Source organism: Cucumis sativus, chromosome 3 (assembly GCF_000004075.3).
Source record: "Cucumis sativus cultivar 9930 chromosome 3, Cucumber_9930_V3, whole genome shotgun sequence".
NCBI lineage: Eukaryota > Viridiplantae > Streptophyta > Magnoliopsida > Cucurbitales > Cucurbitaceae > Cucumis > Cucumis sativus.
Window position 1 is genome coordinate 13,988,272 of NC_026657.2, and position 12,589 is coordinate 14,000,860.

The window sequence follows — 12,589 nt, forward strand, 5'->3', positions numbered from 1 at the left end:
GAATGAAGAAATATGCTTTTACTAAGAAATGAATTATATACTTTGGTTGGATGTTCTTTCAGTTTCTACAGCTTTTGGAACAATAGTAAAGAGTTGTATCTCTTGATCTAAGATTGGTTCCACTCTTGGAAATGACAACTTTGGGGTACATCGATCAATAGAGTGAAAAATTGCCTTGCCTTGTTTATTAGAAGTGATCAAAATGTTTCAGTTTATGAACCCAAAATGGAAGGCACCTCAGCAATAGTTGTAGGTAGAGATATGTTGAAATTATGAAGGGCTAAATAGGCAGCAATCCCAGCAGCATATCCTGCAAATGCGAAACCGCTAACCTGTAGAGGAAAACAAAGCAATTCGATCTCTGGAAATGGTTTCTACTTTGAAAAGAGAAGAAACAAAGTTTTATGTTTGGCTACCTTTCTTAAGTACCAAAAGAAGTCGACCTTCTCCATCCCCATGAATGCAACTCCAGCTGCAGATCCAATTATAAGCATGGATCCACCAGTGCCAGCACAAAATGCAATTAGCTGCCAGAACTCAGAATCTTGAGCGAACGAAGAGAGATCATACATTCCCATTGTTGCTGCGACTAATGGTACATTGTCTATAATTGCTGATATAACACCAACTGCACTTGCAATGAGTTCAACATTTGGAATATGAGCATCGAGGTAGTTTGCTAACTCACGTAACACCCCAGCAGCCTCTAAGCTGGAATACACAAATTAGACTTGGTTCAATAGGTCAACAGTAACTTTGCCTCCACTAATAGAAGAGGAGAGACATTATATTAGCAAACAAAAATATATGAATATGAGTCATTACATCTTGATGTAAAAAGAAATCAAATTGGTTATGTTGCATTTTTGCGCAAAAGTACAAGAAACAGTATAAAATCTGGAATGTAGTGTAAAAGGTGCACTCACCTGCTGACTGACAAAAGGATACCAAGGAAAAACAGCGCTCCCTGCGTATCGATACGAGATAAAGCCTGAGGAACTTTCAACCTTTGCCTTTCCGATTCACCATAGTGAATAGCATCAGTCAGAATCCACAGAATTCCAAGACCAAGTAGCATACCCATGTAGGGTGGCAAACCTGTGAGGGCCTTGAACACTGGAACAAAAACTAAAGCTCCAACACCTACAGAAAAGACGAGCTTTCCTCGAGGAGCCATCTGCTCGGACGCCATAACATTGGAAAAATCCTGTCCCTTCCCATTAACTTCACTGAAGCCAAGAAGAGAAAAAAGGAGCAAATAAGTTCAACCTTAACAGGATTCATCAAAGAAGTCTTGAATTGCACAACTTCAAAATCAACTTAAGTACAAAACCTATACCTTGTAAGGGACAGCAGGGCCAACGGTACTGCAAGCGAAACAGCAGAAGGTATAACCAAGTCCTGCAAACAACACCAATACAGTTGAAGGTCCTTGAAAGAAAGCAGTAGACCAATGGGTAGCGTGGAGCAGTAGTTAGTTTAAATGGCTATATCTTGGAACGATGTGATGATTGTCTTTATCAAGGACATGGCAATTTGAACTACCTTTGTGAAGAATGAAGTTGAGGGAATAACAAAAGAAGGTTCGTTTCACCACCTAATCATAATATTGAAAGTCTCTCAAACACCTCTGAACTTTTATGAAGTCAAGTGAGCATGACAACACATGAAGGGATACTGAGCAGTAGAAACAACTGGGTTGTCGAACTACCAAAAAGTTCCAACTTGGTATTATGCTTCTGTTTTTTTTTTAATATCATATATATGGCAATAAGAGGTGGAAAAAAATCATGTTCTACATGAACTGTATTATATAATGGGTCATAGAACTTATTCTTATATAAATACGCCACGTTCATGAGTTTCATACGAAAATAAGTACATCGTGAATCCGAAAAATAATTCATCTGTAAATAGATACACTAAACCACAGTATTTCAGAGAGAAGAATACTTTGAGTGTTGGCATTGTTGATATCTGACCATGAATCCACAACATGGTGGTGGTTACATCTCCAATAGGTGTCCACGCACCACCCGCATTTGCTGCTATGACGATTACAGCTCCAAGTAGCCTGTTTCATGTAATCCGTTACGATAAATGATCATACAGTTGGTGGGAAAACAAAAGGGTTCACAATAAACTTGTTGAAAGTAGAGATAGACACACATCGACTTACGTGGAAATCCAAGTACCGGGAGAAAAACCACGATATATTGTTCTTATTATTTTCTAATGAATTACAATGGTACAATGAGGGAGATTAAATAGAATACACAAGGGCAAAAGAAAAAAAAGGAAAATATATTTTTGGTAAATTTTCCATAACTAATTTTTCCATAAACTAACAAAACTAATGGAACTTTCAAGATGCTGGGTGATAGAATCCATTGAATTAAACATTAGACAAGAAATACATTTCACACCCTTTTTTATCAGTCTATTTTTATGATCAATAGCTAGATTTCTTGTACATTAGAGTTTTATCAATGCCAAGCTACATCATTTTCTAATATGACATTTGATATGATAGAGTTTACTGAACTGTAGATAAACAAAATAAGAGAAAATACTACTTTTCAAACTAGTTGAAAGGTTTGAATCTCTCCCTCATCTAGTTCATATTTTTGGCATAATCTATTTTATTACTTTTGTAATTACTTTACTAGGAGGATCCAACTCCCATTTCATGCAAAAATATACCCTCCATGACACAGCATAACTTCTCACTTTTATTTCCCCACTTCTTCTTCTGGGTATACATAGTAGGGGCATTGTCAATCTTATCATGTGCCCCACAACAACATAAACCAACATTTTACAAAAAATGTTATACATAACACAAATACAACCACAAGATGTTAAGAGGAATGCAGTAATAAAACAATCATGAGAATATAAGGTGTGTATCTACGATACCGTACTTGCGATACTCTGATGGAGGAACTAGTTTTCGCAATAGAGAAACCATGATAATTGTGGTTGTCAGATTGTCGAGGATTGAACTTAGAAAAAAGGTTACAAACCCAATCTGCAATACAAGTTTTTCCGATCAGTTATGCTTCAGTATAAAGGATGACTTAAAAAGTAGAGATTAGTACAAGCTGAAGGTGAAGTCAATAAGAAGCAATTCATCTCAATCTTGGCCAATTTCCACTGGAAGCTTACTGAATGGTTATAACATTATTTAAAATTAAGTAGCCATATCTACCCGTACATAAGTAAATAATTGGCAACCTTGCTATTCAATGGATCAACCAGAGAACCATTCTTACATCGAGAGAACATCTTAAAATTTCACTAGATGATATAATGTTAAATTTGCCTTCACCCATTGGCACAAGCATTAATGTTAAATTTGCCTTCATCCATTGGCACAAGCTTTTGGGTTAGTCAGACGTCTAAGATGGTATAAGAGCAGGTGGTTTGGAAAGTCATGTATTCAAACTCTTGCGATGTTATTTTCTCTCCAATTAATAGTGATTTCCATTGGTTGGATCTTCTACATATTCCATCTCCAATTAATAGTGATTTCCATTGGTTGGATCTTCTACATATTCCAAGCCCACAAGTGAGGGGGGTGTTTGATGATACAATTTTGAATTTTGCCTAACCTATTAACTCAAACTAGTTTGAATCAAACAGTGTTTTAAGAAATTTATATAGAGCAACAACTGAAAAATTTCAGCCATCACTCAAACATCTGCTTTAGTGAGCTATAATTGAAATGTTATTTGATAAAACATACAAGAAAGTTCTGAATATTTTCAGGTACTCAATTCATCAGTTTTCCAAGACTTCTTCATTTTAAGTTTTAACTGATAAAAATTTGTAAAAATTAGTAGGCGTGGCCCTTAAGATATTTACGGAAAGATTATGGAAATATTTTTCTTAATTCCTAATTTTTTTCCTTTTTTTATTCTCTTGTATATTCTATTTATTCTCCCTCATTGTACCTATTGTAAAATTCATTAGAAAATAATAACAACAAACTATCGTAGTTTTTCTCCCGATACTCGAGTTTCTACATAAATCGGTGTGTTATTTGTCTCTACTTTTAATATGGTATCATAGAGGAACAATGAACACACCCTAGAAACCCTACAAAACCCAACAAATGATGGAAATAAAACAGAGGAGGCAGCCACCAATTTTAGTGTTGCCGTCGATGCTCGGATCAGTGCTGCCATGGACGAATGGTTCTGCCACCTTCAGAAAATGCCGAAAAATGCATTGTCGCCAATTTTGCAGTCGTCTGCACTGCCTCACACGCCTCCCATGTGCCACCACTAGACCTCCACGCCCCGTCACCAGAGTTGCACACACCGGTCCTTCCTCCTCAAACGACGCCGACCATCCCATCTATGCAACCCTTTTCTTCATCCACGGGCTATATTGCTCCCCACACCGCGATTTATGTACTGCCACCTAATTCCAACCGACCACCACCGCTTCTGCCGTCAAATCTGTATGCCTACCACCCACTGACCTAAGTTATCATCCCAATGTTAAGAATCCTCAAATTCACTCAACATTTGAGGTTGGTGAATCTTCGGCATATTCCAACCCAAACGTGCAAGCTTCCTCGGGAATAGCTCAACAACAACTGAAAGAGCTTCGACAACAAATTGCAGCAATTGAGGCTACCGTAGGGACGACATACAATACTCTTGTACCGATGTATTCTAAGAATCTAGTAACCTTGTTCCCTATTTTATCCTCTCCTTATGTGACTAATACAGTGGCTAACTATTTCTTATGGTATCAGTTAGTGAAGATGGTCCTTGAAGGACGACAAAAATTTGACTTTCTGACAGGGAAAATACCTCACCCTCCATTGGGCAACCTACAGGAATAATAATGGAAGGCAGGTGACTCTCTTCTTCGAACCATATTGATCAACAATATGGAACCCCAGATTGGTAATTCGTTACTGTTTGTTGCAACAACCAAAGATATTTGAGATACAACTCAGACACTTTACTCCAAATGTCAGAATGCCTCTTGCCTATACACGCTAAGGAAGCAAGTTCATGAATGCAAGCAAGGAACCATGGATGTTACATTCTTTTCTAATAAGCTCTCTTATCTGGCAAAAAATGGACCTATGCACAGAACAAGTTTGGAGTAGTCCCAGTAATGGTTTGCAATACTCTAAAATTGAAGAGATTGACAATATTTATGATTTTCGTGCTGGTCTTAATCCTATGTTTGATGTAGTTCGAGGGTGTATACTAGGCTAGAGACCGATTCCCTCCATGATGGAAGTCTGTTCTGAAATCCGCCTCGAGGGAGATCACACAAGTCCTATAAATATTTCTGCAACGCCTACTATTGACTCCACTGAGTAGTGCAAGGTCCTCTACCAGTGGTAGTGACAAGCACAATAGAAAACCAATTTATGTCTGTGAGCATTGCAAAAAACAATGACATATCAAAGAACAATGTTGGAAGTTACATGGTCGTCCCCAGGAGGTAAGAAACGCCTTCCCAACGACAAACTGAACACAAGGCGGACATGTGTGAGTGAATCTAATAGACCTTCTCAACCACCTAATCCACACGGGAATCAGACTGATCCCAGTCCCGTTACTTTAGGTGCCAATGTCCAATCAAGTATACCTCAGTCCTTCAGTCTTATTAGTGTTGATGGGAAGAACTCCTGGATTTTGGATTCTTGTGCCACATATCATTCGACTGGGTTCTCTGAACATTTTGTTTCTTGTATTCCTTGTGCTAGCAACGAAACAATTAGAATTGCAAATGATTTCTTGGCCTCCCATTGCTGGAAAATGGAAGATTTCTCCCTGTGTAGAGCTCTCCTAACATAATGTTTTGCATGTGTCCAAACTTTTTTATAATTTGCTTTTTAAAAGCAAGATTATTCATGAGTTAAACAACAAGGCAATATTCTTACCTGATTTTGTCTCTTTTAAGGACTTCAGCTTGGGGAAGATGATTGGCATTACCCGACATAGTAGGGGACTCTACCTCCTTGATGATGATACCTCTTCTAGTAGCATTTCTAGGACTAGTCTTTTATCTCTCTATTTTACTACTTCTAAACAAGACTATATGTTGTGGCATTTTCGTTTAGGCCACCCTAATTTTCAATATATGAAACATTTATTTCCTCACCTCTTCTTTAAAATTGATGTCTACCTTATCTTGGTATGTATGTATTCGGGCCAAACAACATTGGGTTTTTTTTCCTTTGCAACCATACAAACCAATCCACCTTTTCACTCTTGTTCACAGTGATGCCTGAGGACCATCCAATATAACCTCATCTGGAAAACGGTGGTTCGTAACCGTTATTAATGACCATACCCGTCTTACCTGGGTCTTTCTTGTCTTTGACAAATCTGATATCACCTCTGTCTTTCATGACTTCTATAACACCGTAGAAACACAGTTAAATACAAAGATTGCTATTTTGCGGGTCGACAATGGTCGAGAGTTCCAAAACCACTCTCTCAATGAGATTTTGTCTTCCAAAGGCATTGTCCACCAAAGTTCTTACGCCTACACCCCGGAACAAAATGGAGTAGTCAAACGCAAAAGCCGTCACCTTTTGGAAGTTGCTCATTCTCTTATGTTGTCTACTTCCCTTCCTATCTTTGAGGTGATGTTCTCACAACATCTCATCTTATCAATTGAATGTCTTTTTGTGTCCTAAATCTCCGGACCCCCTTAGTGTGTCTTAAAGAGGCATATCCCCTCTACTCCCTCATCTATAATGTTCCCTTTAGGTATTCGAGTGCACAGCCTATGTTCATAACCATGACCCTAACTCATCTAAGTTTACTCCTCGGGCTCAAGCATGTGTTTTTGTCAGTTATCCTCTGCATCAACGAGGCTATAAATGCTTTCACCCGTCTTCTCGTAAGTACTTTGTCTCCATGAATGTTACCTTTCTCGAAGATTGTCCTTTTTTTTTCCGTTAGCCCTCTTGAGGGGGAGAGTGAGAGTGAGAGTGAAGAACCTAACTCTAACTGGGTGATTTCCTTAGAGTCTACCAGCCCTACTCTCGTTACCATACCTAGCCCAGATCCTCACTACATACTCCTGCCTACAAACCAAGTTCCTTAGAAAACCTACTGTGATAGATCAAGGTATGACCGATTCTATTGACAGTAAAATGAGTGAAAGTGCCAGGTTCAAGACAGTTATTCCTAAAAATATAGGTGAACCGGGTAATGTTAACACTGAGGTCATCCTGAATGGAAAGGGCAGTAATGATGAAAATGAGGTCAGTGTAAGAATTACTGAAAATGAAATTAGGGAGGATTGTTTAGAGAATATCAGTAAGTTTGATCCCTCTCTTAATTTGCTTATTGCATTAAGGAAGGGTACCAGATTTTGCAATAAGCACTCTTATTCCTAACTATGTTTTTTATGAGAACCTATCTTCTTGGTTCAAAGCCTTCACAACCAACTTTGACTCTACTGTGATACCAAAAAATATCCTCAATGCTTTAGATTGTCACAAGTGGCAGAATGTTGTCATGGAAGAGATGAGGGCCCTTGAGAAGAACAAGACTTGGGAGATCTACACCCTACCTAAGGGACATAAAACTGTGGGATGCAAATGAGTGTTCACTCTTAAATACAAGGCAGATGGTACAATTGACAAACATAAGGCTTTTTCTTTTGTTGCAAAGTTGAACACTATTAGAGTTTTGTTGTCTGCTGCAGCGAATAAAGATTGGTCTCTTTATCAACTTGATGTTAAGAATGCATTCTTGAATGAGGATCTTAAAGGGGAAGTATATATGAATCCGCCTCCAAGATTTGAAGCTCAATTTAATAATCGGGTTTGCAAGCTTTTGAAATCCTTATATGGGTTGAAACAATCACCAAGAGCGTGGTTTGATAGATTTTCCACTTACATCAAGTCCCAGAGGTACAATCAAGGCAATTTGATCACACATTGTTCACCAAAGTCTCAAAGGCAAGGAAAATTGTAGTATTGATTGTCTTTGTCGATGACATTGTGCTATCTAGGGATGATACTGATGAGATCGTTCAACTAAAGAAGAAGATAGGGTTTGAGTTTGAAATCAAGGATTTGGGAAATCTGAAATATTTCTTGGAATGGACAGCTAGATCTAAAGGAGGCATCTCCATGTCTTAGATAAAATATACGATTGATTTGCTAATCGAGACAGATATGTTGGGATGTCGTTTTGCTGACACTCCTATTGAATTCAACTCTAAACTAGGAAACTCTGATGATCAAGTTCCAAGTGATAAAGATCAAGTTCCAAGTGATAAAGATCAGTATTAGCCTTTTATGGGTAAATTAATTTACTTATCCCATACTCACCCTAATATTTCATTTGTTGCGAGTGTTGTCAACCAATTTATGTGCTCCTTATGAGAAACACATGAAAGTTGTCAACAGAATTTTAAGATACTTAAAAACAACGCCTGTTTAGAAGGACAGAGAGAAAGGCCATTGAGGCATATACTGACTTGGACTGGGTAGGATCTATTGTTGACAGAAAGTCTACTTCGGGGCAATCTTGTAACTTGGAGGAGTAAGAAGTAAAGTGTTGTGGCCAGAAGCAGACCGAATACCGAGCCATGAGTTTGGGAATATGTGAGGAAATTTGGTTCCATAAAGTCCTGTCTGATCTTCATTAGGAATGTGAGACACCACTGAAGCTTTTCTGTGATAATAAAGTCACTACTAGTATTGCTAACAACCCTGTTGAACATATTGAGATTGATCAGCATTTCATCAAAGAAAGACTTGATAGTGGGAGCATATACATTTCGTACATCCCTTCAAGTTAACAGGTTGTTGATGTTCTTATCAAGGGGCTTCTCAGACCAAACTTCAACCTTTGTGTTAGCAAGTTAGGCCTCATTGATATTTACGTCCCAACTTGAGGGGAGTGTTAAAATTAGTGGGCATGACCCTTAGGATATTTATGGAAAAATTATGAGAATACTTTTTCTAATTCCTAGATCTTTTCGTTTTTTTTATTTTCTTGTATATTCTATTTATTTTCCCTCATAGTACCTATTGTAAAATTCATCCGAAAATAGTAACAACAAACTATTGTATTTTTTTCCCAATACTCGGGTTTCCACGTAAATCGGTGTGCTCTTTGTCTCTACTTTCAATAAAATCAATACATGTAGTGATTAAACAATCAAATAATGGGAAAATAAGGAAAATCTTCTATTTTAAAAAGAATTGGATGAAAAACACATTGACATCAAATTTTAATCGGAATGGAAAGAGAGCATACTAACCACCCAGAGCAGAGTTCGTGGTTTTCGAGTGGTTATACCGTCTGTAACCAACTTAAATCCTTGATGGGCGTCGACGATCTCCACTATGGTCATTGCGCCGAGTAAGAAAAATACAATTTCACTGACTTCTGCTGTGGCATGTGTTAGCTCTGAAGCAGCAATTTCAGTGGATGGAGCCTATAGTATGAAACTATAATAAGTGTATGATGCTGGAGAAAGTAAATGATAATGACTGTAGAAAGCAAACAATAAAACCCCAACAAGCACGAAAAGGCAGCAACAGCAATGGACGATCGCATTCAAGGAAGAAGCAATCACTTCCCATACGGCATACATCTTGTATAGTGTGCATTTTGAGTGATAACTTTTTAGATTTTAGTCAACTAGATACTAAATGGATCGGTTGTCCTTCAAAAAATACAGATTATAGTAGTTTTGGTATAATTTTGGAATACTGAAAGGGGAATTATCAATTTACCAAATAGTGGTACTGATACAACAATAGCTGCAATAGGTCCAATGATCATCATTTTGTTTCCAATTTCAATTTGGATGGAGAAAGTAGAAATTGTCAGTGAGTTATTCATCAGGGAAACAAAAATTTGGATGGAGAAAGTAGAAATTGTCAGTCAGTTATTCATCAGGGAATTCTAACACTCATGAAGCAAGTGTGCGAGTAACTCAAAGCTTGTATACAATGTTGAAATTATCACCCTTCCAGAAATCTATTGGTCGAATTGCACACAACAAATACATTTGATATGGATACTGCTCAAAAGTTATACCTACAACCATATGCACATGAAAAACCTTCTAACATAATGAAAAGCTACGATTCTGCATTCAATCGGATACTCCTGAAACTAGACTTGAGAATCTGGATCTTACCCCAATACTTCGAATAACCCATAACCCAACAGCCATCAATAACCCCACTCCACTCTTGTTGAAGGCAAGAGATTCTTCAAAAATGATTCCAGCATATCCTATACCAAACAACAACACCATAGCAAGATCCTGTATGACAAGTTTGATGAAACATAGAAGTTCACAGATTAGCATTGGACGGTGAACTTCGTACTAAAAACATTTAGTAGAGAATGAGACACAAAAACAAAATTCACACTCAAGTCTAAAAATAGGAACCTGATTCGCAGCAACCCAGGAGTGATTAATTGCCACTGTTCCAGTAAGGGCAGCTGCAAATATTGCAAAAGCCTTGACTAAATCAGTCTTTGGCTGGTAACTATCTTCAAAATCCTGTGAACTTACTTCATCAACTGAGCATAGGGGATCACATGTTCCTGGCTTGGATGAGAGTTCCTATTATTATTTAACCAGAGATGAACACAAATGAACTACTTTTATGATTTAGATGATAACAATAGAGAATAAAGGATAGGATTAAATGAGAGATTTCCATAATTAACAGGATCCAGAAAGCATAAGCAATCGAACTTTTATGTACTTCTTCACGAATTACCCTACAGAACCATCAAAGTTAATTCCAAAAACAGCTTAAACATCTAGCAAAAGTTTCAGTACGGGAAACCTCCAGTTGTTTACTGAAGTTGGGTGGAGCTTGCTGTTGCTCAAACGAAGAAGAGCTTTTATCCTCATCTTCAGCCCGCACAAGAAGGTTCTTACCAAGCAACCTTGGAGTTCTGACTCTATTTAATGAAGAACCATAGCTAGTGTGAAATGGGAGTGAAATGGGAGACTGGGACTGAAGTGAAAATCTCTTCCAATGATGAGATGGGGGCAAATGAATCCCAATAGAGAGGGAAGCCATTAGATCAAGTTCGAGCTACAGCTTCAAGAAATGGGACAGTAATATAGTAAACGGATTTAATACGGCAGAAAGAAAACGCGATTCCGTTCTGCGGTCTTCTCGATATGAAAGAAATTTCGATCAAATCGCCGACAAATTTCAGTAGAGCTGATGTGGGAAATGGGATTGCAAAAAATGGCTTAATCTCGAATTTCACAGTAAGATTGGGGTGTGAAATCAGCTTGAATCTATGTCGCTTCGCCAGCTTCTATCAGGCTATGGACCAAGTATTATCTCCTGAAACAAAAAGGATTTATTGGGTTTGTTTCTCGAAATTTTCTATGCACATAAAAGGGATTTTTCCAATGGTGGTTCACAATTTCAGGACAGTGAGAAGAGAACCGGCAAAAACACGAACCCTTCAATCAGAAAGAGGTTGGGAACTGGGAATTTTTTGAGGAAGCGGCCATTTGCAGCAGAAGGTGAAGCTTTCAGGTTTTGATGAATTCATTTTTTTTATTAGGGAAGATAAGTTGATAATTCCGAAATTTGGGTGATTAACGAGACACGTTGATTATTCTTCTTAATCTGTAATATAAGCTCGAGGCATATCTTAAAAGTGTCCAATTCCAGCCCAAAATATTTCCTTTTTCATAATTCTGTTTTTGATGATTTGGATATTCTCGGGTTTGAGAGAGTTGGGTGTCATTTCAAAACTTTCTTTTGGGTTCTGAGACTCATAAGCATGAATGTTTGTTTATTAAGGCTTAAGCTTATGCTTATATTCATCATTATTTGATTAGGGAAAAAGACTTTTTGACTTTATTATATCCCCCATTTCCTACTCATTGATTTTTGAGCTACAACTAGGAATCATTCTAGAAAAGAACATGTTCTATCAACTTTAATATCAAATTCTTCCTTCCCTCATTTCATATAGTGTAAAAAGGAATGTTAAAAAGTTTATCTACCTAAAACAACGTTTAATTGAGTTTAGAAAGATCTACTTTATTTTATAATGAACAAAAGAGTGAATTAAATATAAAAAAAAAAAAAAAAAAAAAAAAAACTTGTTCTTAAACAAAATTAAAAATATTATATTTAAAACTTGAAAATGCAGAAAACATTTAACAAAGTTACGATTAAATGTAAATTAAGAAAGATATATTACTTTTGTTATGAGTAGAACTAATATTGAAAAACATCAAGATTGTGGGTGTTAAGCTAAAGTCCCGCATTTGTAATGGGCTAGAATTGAACAAAGTCATAAAAACTAGGTCTAACAAGCTTTAAAAGTTAGAGTAGATGACAATGTTAACTATTTTTATAAGCTTCTTAAAGTATCTATATAAATGGTTAAATGTAAATGTTAGCTTCTTAGGTTTATCTAGAAGATTATAAGTAAGTATTAAAAAAACGCTCTAGAAACATCTTAGACATTTCTTTAAGAATTATAAAATTTAAGAAAAGATAAGGATAAAATTACAGAAATATCTAGGTAACTTTTCTCATAGGAGCAAAAGATTCTTTTATTTCGGCCCAAAGATCTAA

The 12,589-nt window shown here is 37.0% G+C and overlaps 1 protein-coding gene across 1 annotated transcript; it reads right to left on the reverse strand.

The window, feature by feature from the left end:
- Window positions 1–3: 3 nt before the first annotated feature.
- Window positions 4–11,617, reverse strand: LOC101221448 (sodium/proton antiporter 1). The gene is made up of 10 exons (XM_004140664.3): window positions 10,820–11,617; window positions 10,414–10,590; window positions 10,156–10,284; window positions 9,268–9,444; window positions 2,925–3,031; window positions 1,954–2,074; window positions 1,340–1,401; window positions 927–1,229; window positions 417–711; window positions 4–332 (listed from the first exon to the last, which is right to left on the reverse strand). Exons 1-10 carry the CDS (start codon window positions 11,057–11,059, stop codon window positions 213–215), a joined length of 1,731 nt encoding a protein of 576 aa, XP_004140712.1. The 5' UTR covers window positions 11,060–11,617; the 3' UTR covers window positions 4–212.
- Window positions 11,618–12,589: the final 972 nt, after the last annotated feature.